At 35.1% G+C, this 21,117-nt stretch overlaps 1 protein-coding gene and 1 long non-coding RNA gene across 2 annotated transcripts in view; both read left to right on the forward strand.

The window, feature by feature from the left end:
* LOC145247491 (uncharacterized) overlaps positions 1-21,117 on the forward strand; it is a 534,006-nt gene that overhangs the window by 258,905 nt on the left and 253,984 nt on the right. The gene's annotated exons all lie outside the window — the stretch shown is intronic.
* Positions 1-21,117, forward strand: part of LOC145247485 (EF-hand domain-containing family member B-like) — a 185,265-nt gene that overhangs the window by 45,937 nt on the left and 118,211 nt on the right. The window contains exon 3 of the mRNA XM_080109294.1: positions 13,822-14,152. Within this exon, the coding sequence (XP_079965420.1) occupies positions 13,822-14,152 (331 nt within the window). The remainder of the gene's footprint in view (positions 1-13,821; positions 14,153-21,117) is intronic.

Consider the following 21,117-nt stretch of genomic DNA (forward strand, 5'->3'; position numbering starts at 1 on the left):
CACATTAAGCACCTACACCCGAGTCCTTCTTTTGCCCTGGTATTCGGGCATTAGTTTGACTCTCTCATGCTTTATTTCTTGGAGGAAGAGTCTCTCCGCATCGTCCTTGTTGGGTAGGAAGATGTTCCACCTGGCAAAGCTCCTCTAGTACAGGTATAGTACCGAGATATTAAGTTTGTGGAGAAGCCCCGCCATAGCTTCCTTCTTCACCCCCAGGAGTCGGTTATCTGGTATATCGGAAATGACGAGGGACCGGACTCTGCTCTCAATCGCCTCCCAGGCACCTGGTATGAGTTTTATATCTGCCCCCTCTATGTATTGTCTGTACTTTGTCAGGTACAGGTCTCTATACTCTTGAGGGGACAGTTGTTTTTCTATGGTCTTCCCCCACGCAGACTCTCTTGGTGGTGTTGGTGTTAGTATGGCGTCTTTGGTGGAGTTAGACCGTTTTTGGTCTTTTATGGTGGTCGCCCCTGCCTGTTTATTGGCGATGCTTCCTGCCTCCCCAGATTTCTTAGTCTGTTCTTTTGTGGGAGTGTCGCTTTTTTGGGGGGCGGCTCCCTTTTCAGTGTCTTTTGGGCCTGACTCTCCTTTGTTAGAGTCTTTTTCGGGGGCAGCTTCCCGTTTTGGGGAGTCGACCTCTTGGGGAGCATGAACTTTTTTGTTTACTTTGAGGGCATTTGCCCCTTCCTCGTTTATGAGGTCCAGGCGGTATGCCTCTCATTTTCTTGATCTGCTCCCCTTTTGGGGGAGCAGCCCTCCTGGGGAGCTCTGTCCCCTTTATTGTCCTTTTTGCCTAGCACCTCCTCCTTTTTGTGGTCAGAGTGAGATGCTACAACCGATTTTGGTTTTGCTCCCCTCTGGGGGGAGTTGCCCTCGGGGGAAGCTGTTGGTCAAGTTTCCCTCTCCTGGAGAGCGCCCTATGATGCTATATCCTGGTGGTACGCCCCGTTAGGGTTTGTTTTTGCTCCTCCTGTTGGGGAGTCATCCTCTTGGGGAGCAGTAGCCCCCTGGCCGGGGGTATCCACATTGGTGGCCCCCTGGCTGGGGGTATCCATACTGGTGGCCCCTGGGCTGGGGGGTGTCCGTTTTGGTTCCCTCTTCTTTTAAAATTCACCGAAAGGAGTGACGTGGAGACGGCGTCGAAAGTGGGGAGCCGACTTTGGCGCCAAAAAGAAGTGGCGCCAAAAGGCAGCAAGAGGGAAGATAGAACTGAGAGAGGGAATGGGAAGTTAGTGGAGGGAAGAGAGAAAGTGTTTCCGACCCTCCCTTGCGGGAAGGTTGTAAATTATCAGCTCGGATCCCCCCCGTGAGGGAGGAGAGCAGAGAAAGACAGACAAAGTGGGGGTACGGACAGAACGCGGACAGAACGCTCCACACTTTTCTCTTGGAATTTTTAAAAATTTTGCACAAACATTAAACATGATGAGTAAAAAAGTAATGGAACGGATTTTCCAGGAAAACTCTGGTTGCCCCCCTAGAGGTGTGTTTCGGGTTAAAATGGCTAAAATTGACACTTTTGTGCTTTTTAAAAAAAATTGATGCCTTGAATTTTTATAAAACTTTCTGAAAAGTTGTAACAAACTGATTCTATATAATTTTGTTTGTCTATGCTCTGTGGTAACTCTTGGGTGTGCCCCAGGGGCTCTTTTAGCGCTAATAAAAACACTTCATTTTTGGGACTACTTTAACATATATGTCCAAAATTTTCTGTGTATGTCTATTTAGCAATTTTGCATGGCACAGAACTCAAATTTAAATATGTTAAGGCCTTGGGGACTTTTGGGGCTGGACTTAGTCATTTCTTTTTTGCATGGTGCAGAACTCAAATTTACATATGCTAAGACCTAAAACTGCACCGTTTGTTCATTTTCACCAAAATTTGACATCCCATTGGGACTTTTGGGGCTAAATGGGGGGGGGGGTTAAATGCTGAAGTTAGTCATTTTTTTTATGTCTCATTTACTGTGCACTCGATGGGGACCAGGCATGCTTCACTTGTTATATATTACAATTGTATCAAGTCATTTACAACTATATCCAGCAAATATGTTGTCCATTCTGTATGGACCTGACAATGGAAGATCAGATAAGAATACACAAACTTGGATTTAGAAAATCAGATAAATCCAACCTTAATTGTTTTTCAGGGCCAGTAGCGCAGTGAATAGAGGGGTTGAGTCTCTATGGTCGCAGGTGTGCATTGTCTGAAGATAGCGATTTTGATCCTATCTAAGCAAGCTAAAGGATGAGTTGGCCAAAAAATGTGTTGAAACAACAACTATGGAAGGCAGTAATTACTGGGCATACTGTTCCAAGACTCAGCATTCCTATCCCATTGCGATTGACCAGCTGGAGAAGATCAAAGCATCAGTTGGCCGAAACAACAGCAATTATGAAAATAAGGATAACTGTCTGCAAAAAAATGAATACACAATATACATGTTAAAATATTTTCTTAGTTCTTTGTATGCCTATTTCTCTTGTCCTCTCTCAATCTGTTTCGACCAACTTATCCTTCGAGTCACATGGCGCAGTAGATAGAGGCGCTGAATTTCTACGATTGCAGGTGAGCATTGTCTGAAGATAGCAGTTTCAATCCTACCGAAAGCAGACCAGAGGATGAGTTGGCCAAAAACGTATTGAGACAACAACAACTATGGAAGGCAGTAATTATTGGTGTTACAGTTACAACAGGACTCAGCATTCCTATCCCATCGCGGTTAACCACCTGGAGAAGGCCAGAGGATGAGTCAGCCGAAACGTGGTGAAACAACAACAACTATGAAGATGAGTATAAAGGTTAGCAAAAAAAAAAAAAAAAAAAAAAAAACAAATGCACCAATTTTGATAAGTGTTCAATCATTTTTTTACCAAATACTTTCTGCGCTTGGATTAAAGTTTATTTTCAAAACAATTCTTTGAAATGTTCTGAAAAAAAAAACATTTTGAAGAATTTACTTTGGATAGTTAATGTTTTATTTAATAATTTTCGATGATACACTAAAAATATTTATTGGTAAGAAAGCAGAAACGAGTTGACACCTGCAAGAAATTTTTTTTTTTTTTTGTCAAAACGTCAGTGATTTACCCGCCCTTCGTGTCTCAATCCTTTCTGCAATCCAACCATATTTGGTACAAATAAACTTGCCTTATCCACCAAGTTTCGGTCACAAATGTCCAACAGTCTATATTTTATTGCTGCTCAATAATATGCAAATCCCACTGGTAATCCTAAATGGACTCCACACTCACTTCATTTTCAAACTAATTCTGTTGAACTCAGAAATCTCCACAGAATTTCAAACAGAACCCTTTAATTTACAGGAATAGAATACTGCCGTTCTGTCAGCCATGACTGGATAGAAGTTCTAAGTAATTCGCAATTGTATTTCTGGTCGCCCACACTGAGGATTGAACCTTCAATTTTCAAAAGAATGTCACTTTTATAACTGAATTTTTCCAGAACTCTAACCACTGCACCATGGGTCCTTGCTAACAGAATGAGAGCATGTTATAGGATATAAGTGTTAATCTGAAATTTTGTGCTTCAAAACCAGTACTTAACAGCTATTAGTAAATCTATAATATAAATCTCACCTGTCTGTTTAAATGTATGTATGGATGTATGTATGTGTGTATGTTGTCTGCCTAAAACTTTCGATAGAGGTGACGAATTTTCATGAGATCTGTATCGTTTTGAATCCCAACCCTTCGGATGACAAATATCGAAAAATCGGCTAAAAACATTAATTCCTTCACTCTCAACTGGGCACTTTTCTACAGGGAGGGTCGCGTTTTTCGCTAATATTTTCGAAAGTCATCCCCTCATTTCGATTGACTAGCTTTAACTTAAACGTTCGCCACTTCCGGTTTGACAATGAACACAACGGCAAAAACGTCACTTTTTTTTTCACATTTTTTTCCTCCTTCGCGGTATGGGTTTGAGCCTGCCTGCCTACTACCACTTTTTTTTTTTTTTTTTGCTCAACACACACCTCCAAACACCCGGGCAATTCTGAGCACCAGGCTAGTATATATGTATATAATAAAGAAGGAAGATACTTTGAAAACACTTTTGAATGGAAATTATAGCGAAAGAACATGTTGGAAAAGGGGAATGATGTACATAAAGGGGAAATGAAATGAATAGTAGGAGGAAGGGAATGATGTAATTAATTAAATGACATAAATAAAGAAGTATTGGGATTAATTTTACTCCAGAAAAAAATTCAGTTTTCACACATGAGAATGCGGTAACAAACAAATGTCTTCTCAATTATTAAATCATTTCTCTCTGATAGGTTCATAAGAGTAGTAGTTGATGGGCAAAAATCAGAAGCTCACAGTATAAATGCTGGAGTCCCTCAGGGGTCCATCCTGGGCCCAACTCTTTTCCTGATCTACATTAATGATCTTCCAAATCACATCCTTACATCATTCGTAGACATTTTTGCTGATGACACTACCATCTATGGTAGCACATCTAAGAAGTAAACGACCAAGTTCTCTCCGATTCGCTTCCTCTGATCTTGATCACATTGTACAATGGGGAAAGGAGTGGCTGGTTACTTTTAATGCATCTAAAACCAAGCTTCTATCTTTACATCATCAACGTTCTGATCCCCATCTGGCATCAATTAAAATGAATGGCTCTCGTCTTGGGGAGGCCTCAAGTTTTGACAGGCTTCTGGGCTTGACCTTTACTCCTGATCTTAAATGGAATACGTACATCAAATCTGTTGCCAAGGACGCTGGAAAAATGGTCGGATCCTTCTATCGATCCAGTAGATATCTCACTGCTGATGCAATTCTCTATCTATATAAGAGCCAGATACGTCCAAGGATGGAGTACTGTTGCCACATATGGGCAGGAGCTACCAGAAAAGACTTGTCCTGCCTTGATAGGGTTCAAAATAGACTTCGTGGCCTGGTGGGAGATGTCCTTTTCTCTTCGCTGCAACCTCTGTCTCACAGAAGAGATGTTGCGAGTTTGTCTCTGCTTTATCGTTATTTTCATGGAAAGTGTTCAACTGAGCTTCAATCTATGGTCCCCCCTCGCCAAACTTTCACAAGAAACACTAGACTAGCTGAAAACATTATCAATAATTTTCCCCACTCTTTATCTGTGCCTAAACCTAAACATAGATTCCATGATCAAAGCTTCTTTCTTAGAACTGCACGCCTGTGGAATTGTCTTCCGTTTTCCTGCTTTCCAGCTTTCTATAATATGGTTGTCTTCAAGTCCAACATGAACAAATTTCTGATGAGCCGTTCCACTTAAGTTAACAAATTTACCAAACTTCCATTACTATCGATTACTATATTGTCCTTTTGACTACTCTACACTCTTTAACCCTTATCCTTGAGTGGCCGATCGGCCTTGATAAGTGGTGATGTTTATGTAAAAAAAAAAAAAAAAAAAATCAAGGATACAATCTGGAACAGAAATGTGGTGTTGATTTGCGAGAAGGAACATGACACGTGTATACAATATTTAAAACAATTTTAATGGGTGAACAAATGCATGATATGAGAAAAAAATTATTTGTACAGAAAAGAAGATTTGCCAAAAATGTGCTTTGCGAGAACTTATCTGGAGTGGAAAGTTCGGGTAACTGGTTGAATGTGTGCATCCCTCAATTCTGGCTCTTTTCATGCTGTCCTTGGTTGAAATCCAAGCAAAAATTCAGTGATAAATGATGGCTAACTTGTAACTGCCGTCTAGGTCTTAGCATCAAATAGTCTTAATTTCAAATTGATAACAGTAGGAAGTGGACAGGTTTTCTGTGACTGCTGTCTTGGGCTTGTGTCACTGAACTTCAACCGTATCTTGCTGCTGAAATAAAAAATGGGTGAAAAAGAAGCAGTGCACACTCATGCGAGGGGTTTTATAAGCTACCTCTAAAGCAGTAGGTACCGGAAATTCTGCCAACCTTAAAGGACAACGTAATAACTTATTAATGAGGAGGCAGGGGGTACATAAATTATAATAAAAATACACTTTGGAAAGATTTTTAGAAAGAAACAGAGGGAGAAGTGATGGAAGGGAAAAATAGCATAAATAAATGGCAAATGAAACGAGATGTAGTAATATGAGGCGAATTATGTTAAAAAATAAATGATGTAAATAAAGAAGAAATAGATTTTTGAAAGGATGTTGAAAAGGAACAGAGGTAGAGGGAGTGGTGAGAGGAGAAGGATAAAATTGAAAACGAGAAATTGAGATGAGGTGTAGTGGAGGAAGAAAATGATGCAAATAATTAAATGACATAAATAAAGAAAAAATTCATTTTTGCAAAAAACGTTTTATTAGATGATTCACAACTTTATCAGGCAGAGGATTTGTTTCTTGATCCCCTTAAAGTTTGGATTATTCAGAAAAAAAAAAACAAGAGAAAAAAAATCGGTAAAGACATTAAAAATGGTTTTATACTGTTGTTTTTGTTGAATATTGCTAAATGGGAAATTATTTCCATTTAAAATCCAGTTAGTATTATGCATGTAAAATTGAGAAAAGCACGCTTAAAATGTGTCAACATTTTGTGAATAAGTTAAATCAAAACAAAATGGCCACTGAATTTGACCTGATGTATTTATCTAAAAACAAAAATAGAATTGTAGGGTTTGTTTTATAATGCACAGAGGTACGAAAAAGTTGTAAAAAAAAATGTTGTCAAAAAACAATTATATAACAAATAAATGTTATCAAAGGCAAGATAAGTTACGTTTTTACCTAACTGGATGAGTTTTTAGTGTTTTTATTTAATGTAAAATGTTTATTCGGTTTGAAAAACAAGTGGTGCTCAGCACTAACAGAGAACATAAAGAAAAATGGCCGCAATGTCTTTTTATATCTTTGAAGTCTCGACAAAAACTTCAAGATAAGAAATAAAACAAAATGATGATAGAAACCTAGTACATTTATTTGTTATGCATTTGTTTTTTGACAACTCTTTTGTATATCTGTGGATTGGAAAATATTTAGAGATGAGACAGCGCAATGGAGTTTCATTCAGTATTAATAAACAACTTTATTTGTCATTTTCGTTAGTAGCATTTGTAGAAGAGAGAAACGGGTTAGTAGGTTGAAGTGTTCTTGTGTAAAGATGGAATTAATATCATGCCGGCTGGTTGAAGGAGAGAATAGTTCAGTTCTGTTTACACATGTTTATAGGTAGTAGCGTGTATCCAATAGCAGAGACAGGACAAAGAGTAAGAAAGAGTAGATGTGTGTGTGTGTGCGTGTGTGCGTGTGTGTGTGCGTGTGTGTGTGTGTGTGTGTGTGCGTGCGCGCGCGTGTGTGTCGGTGTATGTCCTTGTTAGGGTACCACACGGCGAAATAAATGTGAGTTTGAGGAGAGCCATAGCTAGCTTGTTGTACTCACGTTCTGCCAGGGGCCAAAGCCACAGGCGAAGTTTGCTCCCAGGCAGTGTCAGGTTGAAAGAGGGTTGAGAGTTTCAGATTTCGCCTTTTATATACTCTGTCACATGATTGAGAGCTGGCTTGTGATTGGACAAGCCAGGAGAAAATGAATTTGAAATCTCGAATTGTGAGAATTAGCTTCTGCCTGTGTGTAGCGAGTGTCAGCTGCTACAAAAACAAACCCGAATTTTAACTCAAAATGATTACTCATTTAATAATATTCATTAAGAATAATATAAATCTATATATATATATATATATATATATATATATATAATATATATATATATATATATATATATATATATATATATATATATATATATATATATATAAAGTAGTAGCATTCGTGTGTGTGTGTGTGTATGACTCTCCTACAGCACCACTGGACCGATGATGACCACACCTGACATGATGATATATCCCCCACCTAGGGATGGTGCACACGATTTTCCAAGGTAAAGGTCAATGTCATAGCCTATGTACATATACTCTCCTACAGCCCACACCACTGGACCAATCATGACCAAACCTGACATGATGATGGTATCCGATATAGGTCTGGTGTACACCATTTTTCAAGGTCAATGTTAAAGGTTAAGGTCATATTTGATGCGGTTCTTCATAAACTCTCCCACCTAGGGATGGTGCACACCAAGTTGGGGTCCACCACTTTAAACATCTTAAGCAATAATTGCTCTTACAATATCCACTTACTGCAAGGGTGCCCATGAAGCGGGTACCCGAGCGTACGGCAAAGTCCCGCGCAAAGCACAGGTATCTCTGTTAGGGAATGATATTTAACAAAACTAACAAAATAAAATCGTTTTAATGTCTGTACTGATTTTTTCTTGCGTTCTTCTCTGATCACGACCTTAATTTACAAAAGTACAAAAAAAAAAAAAAGCAAAACTCATCTCTTTTTTTCTTATGATCTTAGCTTTTTAAAGTAAAAAAAAAAAAAATCTGTTGCATGGTAGGAATAGGTTATTACAAAAATCCAAATTAACCGAAAAACGAAATTGCTTCAGTCAAAAAAGTTTTCAAGAAAGTATTATCTATTCTCACCTATTGTTTTGTCTAATAATTAATTTGCACTTAAAACATTAATTTCGTTGCCAAGTGACTGTCAAATATACAATACAGCATTTAATATATATAAACGGACTTAACCCGTTTCCCTGACTGCTTTTATATAATATATTTTACTTACAAATAAAATGATTAGCACACACATAAAACATTTTTTTTGCACTTGCGGATTTTTACTTTCGAGGACACTTTTTTTTTCTTCATTTTTGGAGACATCCACTTGGAACAGGGGAAGACGATTCAAGAAGTTCTTGCGAAAGTTTGAATTTTTGTGGGGGAAAAATATTGTTTTCCAAAAACAAAAAAAACAAAAAAAAACTTTCCAATAATTACTGTTCAAAACAATTTATACATTTTGTTACGAAAGTTAAATTTTGTAAAAAAAAAAAAAAAAAGAATATTGCCCCCACTCATCTCTAAATTCTACAATTTATCCCTTTTTATACTTTTTTTCCGGTTAAACTCATTGATTACAAACTTAACTTTCAGATTAAGAAAAAAAATGATTTTGAAAAAAAAAAATTTTTTTTAATGACCTTTTATCGTCGGGGATCAGTCTTTAGTTATAATAGTCTACTAAATTGAACACCCACTTTGTGGCCATCATCAAGAAAAAATTGTTACTCTCTCGTGATCGGTGAATATTCCTGTCTAAAGAGAGATTACAAACGGAACTTTCTTAACCCCTCCTCCCCTCTTTGTCTTTCTCCCATCTATCTAAAAAAGAAAAAAAAAAGAGGGAATTTTCTTACCCCCTACCCCCTCTCTCTCATCTATCTTATCTAACGTGTTTTTTATTTTTTATTTTTATGCAAATAAACTTTGTATTCAATTTTTTATTTGAATTGAATACTTTTGGGAAATTTTTCCGATGTTAAAATAGGACATTACTATGATATTCGTTTTCAGCATACCCAAACACCTGTTAAGTCGTCATTTTAAAGGTTAGTCTTGAGAGTTGTAAAGAAAGTAAAATTTTACCCTAGATAGATAACTGGAGAGAGATAGGTAAATTTAGAGAGAGGAAGGGGTTATGAAATTTTAGCAATTTCGAAGAAATTCTTTGATTCTCTCCTCGTGTTATGAGTGAACGTCTTCAAAACTGAAAAAAAAAAAAAAAAAAAAATGTCATCAAAAGCAAAAAAAAAAAAAAAATTTCACGAGTGCCAAGTTTTTTTTTCTGGTGAAAATTTGCCAATAATTTAAGAATATGCACACAACTATTAAACAATCGCAATAAATATGAAACAATAAAAAGAAACGAAATATATGACTTCATTGTTTAATTATGACATGGGAATTCTATTGATGGATTAATATCAGGTTGGTTCAAAATTTGGTGCAATTACACTGTAATTGCAAACTTCGCAAAACGAAAAAATTGATTAAAAAAAAAAAAAGCAATGGTATCTACTGACTTTTTGTGTCACTTTCAATTAAAAGCAACAATATCTCCTTAATTGGCGTGTCAGAAGTACTTAAATATTACTGCATTATTTAAAAAAAATAAACCAAAAAATGAGTTTTTGATCTTCACTATATTTCTTTGAGAAGATGTGACCTAATAACAAGGGAAGTAATTCAGTTATGCTAAAAACAAGTCAAAACACACCATTAGTTTTTTTTTTTTAAATTAGCAAGATTATTATCTTCCTTCATAATAATAATTACATGCTATTTAACCCCTTCCGATGTTTTTTTAGCCAAACATTTTATTTTCACAAATTTTCGTCATACAGCATTTGTGATAATATGCCACGTAATAAATGAGACCTTTTTTTGGTGCAACTCTGGCTTCAGGAAGTGTCGTGGAGCTTTGTCAGCATCTAACCACTGAACTGAGCATCACTGATTGCCGTAAAGAACCCAGTTTTCATCACAAGTCACAATCCGGTCGAGAAACAGGTCGTTCTTGTTGTGTAAAAGAAGGGAAGATGACACTTCATAACGGCATTTCTTTTGTTGCGTTCATTTCGTGAGGCACCCATTTATTAAAGATTTTGTCTTTCCTATCTCTCTCAAGTGGTTGGAAATCGTCGTATGTTACGTCTAATTCAGAAGCAAGTTCTCGAACAGTTGTGCGTGGATTGGCTTCGACTAAGGCTCTTAATTGAGCATTGTCAACATCCGATGGCCGACCATTACGCTCACCATCTTCAAGACTCTTATTGCTGTCACAAAATTTCTTAAACCACCATTGTGCTGTGCATTCAGTAATGGTTCCTGAGCCAAGTGCTTCATTGATATTGCAAACTGTTTCAGCAGCTTTTTGGCCTAGCTTGAATTTAAAAAAGAAAATTGTGCAAATTTACTTTTTTTCCGTCTTAAATAAGAAAATTATTCGAATTTGCTTCTTTTCCATCTTGTATTCAATGTTCTGAAAAGAAGACATTATTATTTTCAAACAATTGTAGTTTAAACGATTAGGTAGAGTGAAAAACGCTCTTTAAAATGATATATAAATATATTATAACGAAAACTCATTTGAAAATACATAATTTAAAATCAAAATTAGAAATTTTACAAGTACCTTCTTGTCAAACTTAATATATATATATATATATATATATATATATACTAGCGGGAGAGAGGGGGGGGCACCCGGCTTTGCCCGGTCGTAAAATACGCTTAAATATGATATTTTACCGTGGCCAGATTTTGTATATATTATTATAGAGTCGCAATTTCAAAAGTAAGAAAAAAAAATATTTGGGTGCCATCAGCTAGAATCGAAACCAAAAGCAAAACTGCATAGCATTCAAAGCTGGTGACGTTACCACTGTACCAACGTGACATGCATATGAACTGATTAAAAATAAACTAAGATGAACATACAAAATGTATAAGGACTTTTTCAATTTTGATCTCTTTTTGACCCCTTAAAAACTATTTTAACCCTTAAAAACTATTTTAACCCTTAAGAACTATTTTAACCCTTAAGAACTATTTTAACCCTTAAAAACTATTTTAACCGGCTAAAAACCCATAAAAGAACGTTCCATGAGAAATACAAACATTTGAGGCCCCTAGCGCCGCTTTGCAACTTTTATTTTCGGAAAAGATAAGAGTCTGAAAATATGGAAACAGACAGACATAATGAGATTTATAAATTATATATATATATATATATATATATATATATATATATATATATATGTTTATATATATAAAACACTATATGTCTGTCTGTCTATCTGTCTCCTTCCATATTCTCTCTCTCTCTCTCTTTATATATATATATATATATATATATATATATATATATATATATATATATATATATGCTGTTTTGCGGATCAGAATCTATCTATCTAATGCTATTATTAGATTTTTTTATTTTATAATATTTTTATTTTTATATTTTAACTCCTTATGACAAATGGCTTTATGCTTTGTCTAGAGCGATTTCAATAAAAGAAAAGAAGAAAAAGGGTCACTTTTACACATTAAACCTATGTGGAATTTGTAGAGAACTTATTTCTAATGCCTTTTATATAAATTATGTATTTTTTTTACTAGAAGGTCACCACTTATTAAGGTCCAATGGTCACTCGAGGATAAGGGTTAATGAGTGTCGGATAGAGATAACACTGTCCCAATTGGTGATGGTGGAATGGGGAATGGTACAGTTTGATTATATAAGAGGGCTGCTCAACAAGAACTTATTTATATTAGACTTGAAAACAACCTGTTTGCACTCACAATGCACTGACCTGCTTTGTGACCCCTGCTAGCATGCAGGTACAATGCGCCGTCAATGGAGGTCAATGAGTTTGAAGTCTGTCAGTCTTAGCTTTTTGACCTCTCTGCATTTAACTTGAATACAAGCAAGTTGGTCCAAGCTTGTACTGTGTTAACTGTGTTATTGACACTATGTGTCTACATAATAACTTGTAGCTTCAACTGACCACAACCAATGTTTTTTCCCTTAAATAAACGTGTACAGTAGTCATATGTTCGAGCCATGTCACAACAATTCTAATGTGTTTTATATATGTCATATGTACTTTTTGTATGCAAATTCTTGAATGTTAACTATTCTGTATTATTAGAAAAAGGTTTGGTATACTGTAAAGCAAGCAAACACGATGAAATTAGTACAAATTTTGATTTATTTGAAATAATTTTCTTGTTAATTTGTTGTATTTAACAACACAAAGTGACAATCTGGGTGTTCCAAGTTCGAATCCGGTTCGTTCCAAAAAAATCACTTTTACTTATGTTGTATATTGGTTTATATTGGAGGAGATGATATATTAAAACGTGTCATGTGTTATCAAGTGGATGTAAGATATTGTTCTTTTAACAGACAGATAGTAAACGTATAAATCGTATGTATGTATGTATGTATGAGGACATGATATTGACGTGTAAACTGAATCATGTTGTATCAGACTTATCACACAGGATATTTTTACAGTTCATATGTAAGAAGAATAATATATGCTTCATACCTTTTTTTCTTGAAGAGTTCTTCTGTATCTTTCCGCGGCTCCGTGACGAACCATAAAACGATCAGCACCATTTTTGAGACATCTGTTCTTATTTGTGAAACCATTAAAACAACTCGTTATATTTTTATAATATAAATTTATTACAGTTGTCTCAAATGGTTTTCACAGGATCTGCAGTTTGTCTACATTTTCTATTCTTACAGTTCGCTCTCTAGCTGTCTGTCCACCCCTGTCTAGACGTATGTCCGCTTTGGTGGTCAATCCTCAACTCTCTCAATCTCTCCAAAACTAACTGCATCACATGTTCTTTTACGTCACCTAATTACGTGTCTCAGACCAACCTAATCCACAACTAGTTATTTGTTTATTCAAAACCCCAAAATAATGTTTAAATATATTTTCTATTTTCACATTCCTTTTGCGATTCACACGTCAATCATTTCTTCTGTAATTTAATTGTTTATTCTTCTAATCATAATAACTGATCCAGCGACCATCCGTCGCTCAAATCAATTAACAAAAATACAATAACAATAATAATAATGTTTTGATCCTTGACCCCGCTTGCGACAGTTAACAGATACTATGCTATAATCACAGCCTAAAGGGTCATAACATTACACTTAGGATGCTGGCAACCTTCATGTGATTCCTCCCATGAGTAACCGATGTCTTTCTAGAATAAATTCTGTCTAGAAAAATGTTGGGGAAACGTGTGCCAACAATAGAATCACCTGATCTACACGATGATGATGATGATGATGATGATGATGATGATGATGATGATGATGATGATGATGATGATTTTGTTTTTGTTATTTTATTTTATTCATTTCTCTTTTTATTAAGGAAATTTCTCCAGAGATCGTTAAAAAGTTCCACGCATTCACAGAGCCTGATCCTGGTGTCCAAAAAGTCTTCTACGGAAGAGCATCCGATCCTGACCGGGAGTTGGCCGCAAAGATCTATCATGGTGTCGGTAATAAGGCGGGTGTAACCTGCAAGGAACTCATTTCACCACCACCAAACACACATTACCACGACAAAGTTGTCGAGCTCAAGGAAAAGATTTATGCCAGCAAAAAAAAAGCACCTCTTGGGAAAGGCTGCCAGCAATCATTGTTTGCACCCGAAGATGTCAAATCAATCGTCGGAACTTTTGGAAAATCTTCCGATAACAGTAAGTTGTTTATATTCAAATTCTTTCAGGATGTTGTTCTTATAAATTTTCGCTTTGGATTAAAATGGTTCTATCTGCAATGTTCCTTTATAATTACTAGGGCTGTGACATTGTGGGGTCTGTGTTCATGCTGAATGTACACAGAATGCCCAGCAATAATATATTACTAGGGCTGTAACAACAGCATATTCTTTACATTCTTTTGACTTTCGAGTATATATCCGACACAGTTAGACTTAGCTAATCAACCAAGAACCACACCAGTCTATATAAAAACATATAAGATATCAATATATATATATATATATATATATATATATATATATATATATATATATATATATATATATATATATATATATGTACTCAAGAGTCAAAACAATGAAAAGAATATGCCTAGTGATAACTAGCTGAGGCATCTGGTGTTATCCAGGAATGAAATGGTCCTGGATACGACCTTAAACTATATCTGATGGTGAGGCTCGAGCTTGCGGGCTTTGGGGAGTGTGGAGTCACCCTTTAATTGCCGTTGCTCCCAGGTCCACTCTGACCGGGAGTGGTAGTACCTGTTAGGGTTCCAACTATGGATTGAATAGAAACCGACTTGAAAAAAGAACAAATATATTCTATTAAAAAATTGTTCCGCAAAATCACTGGATTTGCCATTAAATAACCTGAAAAGGGTCGATATGCCGTAAAACAAAAACAACCTAACAACCGGGAATGAAAGGGTGTTCTTTTATGAGGTGACCTACTACAAAAAATCCGATTTGTGGAAACGCTGATTCAAAAATTTAACTGAATCCGGTTCTGTTTAAAAATTCAGTACGCAAAGTTAAGATGCCAGAAGTGAACTTAGTTTACCTAAATATGGAATGGAAGTTGCTAAGCATGAAACGAAAAACGAAACCATATGGAACCACTTCTTGTTTTACAATGAAACAATCAAAGTAATAAACTTTTATTCATTTTAAGACACTTTTTTATAAAAATGTTTAAAATCAGTTTTTTTCTTTTTATAACACAAGAAGTGTTCATAAAAAACGTTCATACATTATTTATGATAAATTTCTCTGATAAAATTTGTGAGAGACATAAATATATTACTTCAAAAAAGACACCATTTATAAAAATGTAAATAATAAAAATTCTCGTTAGTTTTTTTCATGATAACACAAGTGTTAAAAAACAAACAAAAAAAACTATTTATAAAAATGTAAAAAAAATGAAAGTTTATCATTTTTTTATTGTGTCACGATAACACAAGAAGTGTTAAAACTAAAATTATTTTTTAAAATAAATTATTTCCACATGGTTTCGTATTTCGTTTCATGCTTACCGATTTCCCTTCTATATTTAGGTAAACCGAGTCCACTTCTGGCATCTTAACTTTGCATACTGAATTTTGGGAATAAATCTGAATCCTTAAAAAGCGACCTCCAGTCTGTAGTAAAATGGGGTCCAAAATGGTTTCAATGCAACCAAGACAAAAATTCTTTTTTTGATCCCCATGACAAGGGAGCGATTGAACCTAATAATTCACTCTCGCTTGTCCATTCGTTTGTTCGCACTTTTTTTTTCAATAATCACGCCTTGAATTTTTGGAAATGTTGCACAAACATTAGTAATAGTGAAAGTAAATTTTTGCCAGAATGGATTTTTTTGGGATTACTCTAGCTGTTATCCTAGGGGGCATTATAGGGGTAAAATTGTTCCAAAATCGTTCATCCGTTTGCACTTTTCTCAATAACCAAGTCTTGGATTCTTTTGAAAATTTGCATGAACATTAATCATGGTGAAAGTGAATTTTTCACACATGGAGGGGGACCCCGCATGCTAGGCTTTTTTCCTTACAAATCTAAGAAACGTTTTTTTAAAAAAAAAAAAATGCTAGAACTCCTCACCAATGCCGCTCTTCGTACCAACTCCTCAACATCCACTCTCTAATCTGGCTAAAACTCAATCTCCTGTCCTCTCCAATTCATCCTTTCTGTAGCCACTATTCCCCTGATATGCAAATTTATGCCATACTGGTAGGCCGCTTGCATAAATGTTATATTTTAATTAATGCACAAACTGAGACATGTGCATACGAGTATTATGTTTTTCTAAACAGTTCACTTATTATAAGTAAACAAATATTTTTTTAAATACTTGAACTGAGATCAAAACCAAAACCTAACGGCATTGAGTCAAGTGCGATAACCATTAGGCCAACTTAACACAATGTTTAAAAAGTGTTTTCAAACCTACTTATTCTTAACATAAGTAATTTGTCATGTGAATGATTCATACATGCGCATTCGTGAAACAGTTGACAAACAGATAAAAATCCGATGACACCCCCCCCCACATACCAAGTTTTCAATTTTTACCTCTTAGCAGCCCTTTTCTTTTTCAAGATGAAAACCGATAAAAAAGTTTTGCACATGTCCGAATATTCTATATACTAAATTTCAAGTCCAAAAATCCTGATCCAAAATCCGTTGAGTATATAGGTTGAGAATTGTCCTCACACACACACACGCACACGCACACACACACACACACACACACACACATTCTCATTTTTATATATATATATATATATAAAGAACTCATTTACAAACTAAAGTTTTTCTTTTCTTGTTTTTCCTCCCCAATCCTGTCACCTGACAGGGTACACAGAAGCACTACCACTTTTGTGAGTAGTATCTTTCATTGCTACATTTTTGCTACAATGATTATCATGGATGATATTACCCTTTTTGATATTCCGACGCCCAAACACTTCATATGCAATTCTTCAGTCCATCTGAATCCTTAGAAAATGACCTCTATTCTGTAATAAAACGGGGCCTAAAATGCATTAAGTGCTACCAAAACAAACTTCCTTTCGTTTAACAATTATAGGAAATCTTTCCAACTTCTGATTTTGATGGTTTAATAATAACTTTCCTGAGAGTCTAACGTTCAAACAGCTTAATCTAACATTCACGGGCAACATTAATTGGAATAAATACCTACAAGACACGGCCAAGTCTGCTGCAAAAATGGTGGGCTTTAGTAGGGTGTATTTCCAATTCCTGCTCCATGTGACTTTTGGTTCTTCCCTAATCTCAAGGAAAACCTTAGAGACTATCGCTATGAGACAATTGAGGAGATGAAAGAGGTTTTGACGAGGGTCATTGAAACACTTACACAATAGTACAACAGGTGCATTGCAGCCGGAGGAGATTACTTCAAAGGGGACTAGAGTGCGTACTATCAATAAAAGTGTTCCCACAAAAAAAGTCTGGAAGCTTTTTGAAGGCACCTCATAAGATGTGATAAACACTTTACATATAAGAAGGGCAAGACAGATGAGAAGTCAGATGTGGAGAAAATATATTTTGGATATTGAAGATGTTAATGTTCAGAAGTTTTGTCATCTTAATGATACCATTGGAACAGCCGGAAGAAGAATATATAGATTATGATGACAATGATGACTACTACTACTATTACTACTACTACTACTACTACTACTACTACTACTACTACTACTAATAATAATAATAATAATAATAATAATAATAATAATAATCTATATATTAATACGATAGCGTGTGTGTTCTTTTGTGTGTCACGCTTACATCTTTCTCCTTCCGAGTGATTGTCGTTTCATTGTTATGACCTTCAATTTCTTGTAATAAATAATGTTACCAAGAATTCTTTATAAGTTTTTGTTTCGGTTTCGATTGTAGGTGATGGCACTCAAGTCATCTATTTTTTTATAAATAATTTTACTCAGAAATTTTCATAAGTTTTGGTTTTGGTTTCGATTATAGCTGAAGGAAATTAATATATATATATATATATATATATATATATATATATATATATATATATATATATATATATATATATAGTAAGTTATAAAAATATATATGGTAATCAAGCTACACAGAATATTCCACGTTTCATTCTCATGAGAATTTGTCAGGCTTATGCATATATATATATAATATATATATATATATATATATATATATATATATATATATATATATATATATATATATATATATATATGACTACTTCATTTAATCACATAAATTAACATATGAAAGTATAATTTTATGCCTAAACTTTAAGTATTTATTTAGCAGTGCTCAATACGTAGGTAGAGCTAGGTACTAAGTTATAAAATATATATGGCACTTAAGCTACACAGAATATTCCGCGTTTCATCCATGCTAGGATTCTTCAGGCATAAGCCTGATGAATCCTATCTAAAGCCTTTTTTCTATTTATTTAAAAAGAAAATACAACTTTGTAATGTATGGGTCATGGAATTGCATTCATTTTAATTAATTCCCTATTAGTTTTTTTTGGTTTTCTTATAATAAGATGATCATCTTTAATTAACTATTATGTGCAATTGTATTCATGCAGATATTCTACATGATTTATACTTACGTGATATTTGCGAAAAAGGTTATAGTTAACACAAACTTCTTTCTATATATATTTATGTATGCGTATATATATTTGTTTAAAAAAATTTGCCTACCAAACTCCTCCATCAATTTTTGGTCTACAGACATGAAACTTAATATATAGGGTATTCGAACCCATGCAGAACTTTATATTTGTGTTTTGGCCGGGGAAAATTGGTGTAAAAGAGTGAAAATTAAAAAAAATTGAATTTGCCAGGTGAAGGTCAAATGACAGTATTACGAATATGCATGCGTAACGTAATAGCTATTGGTTCATGTTTTAATTTTAAGCCTTGCAGCAAACATGTTTTTATAGCTCAGTCATTAACATCAAAGGAAAAAGTAAATTGTAAGCTAAATGTTTTGGTTTCGATTCTCGGTGCTGGCGCACGAGTCATTTTTTTTTTTTTAAAGTTTTTAAACCACTACTATATATTGAGTCCAATATAATTTTATAATAAATACGAAATCTGCAGAAGCTCTCTTATTTTTTACATGGTTTACATGTGCTACAATTTTTTTTTTTTCCAAACAGCGTTTTCTTTTTCTCTCTCTGTTCTCTCTTTTTTTTTTCAAAATGTTCAAACGTTTTTTTTTTCAATCGGCGTTTCTTTTTCTCTCTCTGTTTTCTCTTCCTTTTTTTTCAAAACAAAATGTCCTTTTCACGCGTGCAAATTCTTTTTCTGATTTAAAGTCTTTCTTCAGGCGTTTTTTTTCCTTCTTCTTCTTCGGGCGTCTCTTTATCGGTTTTCTTTTCTGTCTCTCCTTCCTTTGTTTTCAAAAGTTTCCGTCTGTCTGTCTGTCTCTTTCTTAGTACGTCTTTTCTTCTGCCACCAATAATTTAGGATTATAACGCAATCCCAACACCGTTTTTTTTTTCTTCCGTGGTAACACAAGGGCGTCCTGGTCAAACGGCGACCAATTGTAACACCTCACCCGAGAGAAGTTGGTTAAGGACTCTTGTCTATCTGAATTCTTGGCTCATGTCGTCTAGACTTCTCTGAGGTTGTTACATGAAATCTGGTATGCTGAAAGCGAATATCGAAGCAGCAGGCAGGAAGAAAGACAAACAATTGCAGTCCATCTACAGAAGCTTAATTTTCACAAAATTATGTACAAAAATGTTTTTACAATTCTCATTCAATTCCAAAGTCTCAAATCTCTTCACAGACAGCGACAGACAGTTGGATGAGGTAGGTGGAGGGGGCCCCTCTCCAGGGAACAGCAAGTTTATACGACCTGTTCTCCCTGAATTCAACAAGCAATCTGTTTAATTTTAGAGCGCATCGACCCGATGTGGGTGGGGTGGAAGTCTCCCCAGCCAATCAAATCACGCTAAGCCCCAACAATCTGAGACCCCATTCAAGACTAAAAATCCCATAACCTCGAGGTCATCAACCATCACTCAGCCAGTACAATATGTTCGTCTAACATCCTTGCATTTCCTGTTGTTGAGTTTTTCCCAAATAACAAAATATCTCAGGTCTTCCAACCAAAAAAACAAAACAAATATATCCACTTTGACAGTGAATTAAAATATATCTATATTTATCTTCTCTATCTTAAATCCTTGGGTTATCTGGCGCCACCTAGGAATAAAAGGCTACTTCAGCATAGTTCTAATGCTCCTCAATGGGGGATTACGTTACAATAGAAATCAGTTAGTTACAACTTTTCAGAAAGTTTTATAAAAATCCAAGGCATCAATTTTTTTTATAAGCACAAAAGGGTCAATTTTAGCCATTTTAACCCAAAAGGCACTCGGGGGGGGGGGGGACCCGGAGTTTTCCTAGGAAATCCGTTCTGTTACTTTTTTAGTCATATCATGCTTAATGTTTGTGTAAAATTTCAAAAAAAATTCCAAGACATAGTTATTAAGAAAAGTGCGGACAGACGAACGGACGAGGTTGAATTTACAGGTCCACCCTCCTTTTGTCAGGGAACCAAAACGTTTACAAGATAAATAAATAGGAAAGTTTTGTGTTTACAAGAAACTTATGAAGAAAATGTTTATTATTTTTAATTTTAGTTTCAAGTATTTCAATTGATAAACTTTGCAAACCAATAGCGGCAAAGCCAACTAGTATATATTTATATGATATTTGCATAAGTCTGTTTGGTTGTTCCACTTTTTCTTGGAAACTACTGAGCCGATCTGACTAAAATTGTGTATGGACCTTTGTTATGATAAGGTGAAGTCAATTAATTATTGAAGTCTGCCTGTCTGTCCATTCCACTTTTTCTCAGAAACTACTGCACTGATCTGACAGACATTTGGTATGAACTTTTGTTATGATGAAGTGCAACCAATTAAGTATTATGGTATCCGGTTGGTATCCGGTTGGTGTAAGGGATTCATAAGGATTAATAGGGATTAGTACTTAATGCAAAAATGAGCACAATTATAACCATATTTAATCATCAATTTGGCAACAGGTTCTAACTTTTGGCTATTTGTGAAGTATTTTATATCATATCTGTCTGTCTGTTTGTCCATTTTACATG

The sequence above is a fragment of the Euprymna scolopes genome, chromosome 25 (assembly GCF_053919585.1).
Source record: "Euprymna scolopes isolate OS-2025 chromosome 25, ASM5391958v1, whole genome shotgun sequence".
In the NCBI taxonomy this organism is placed as follows: Eukaryota; Metazoa; Mollusca; class Cephalopoda; order Sepiida; family Sepiolidae; genus Euprymna; species Euprymna scolopes.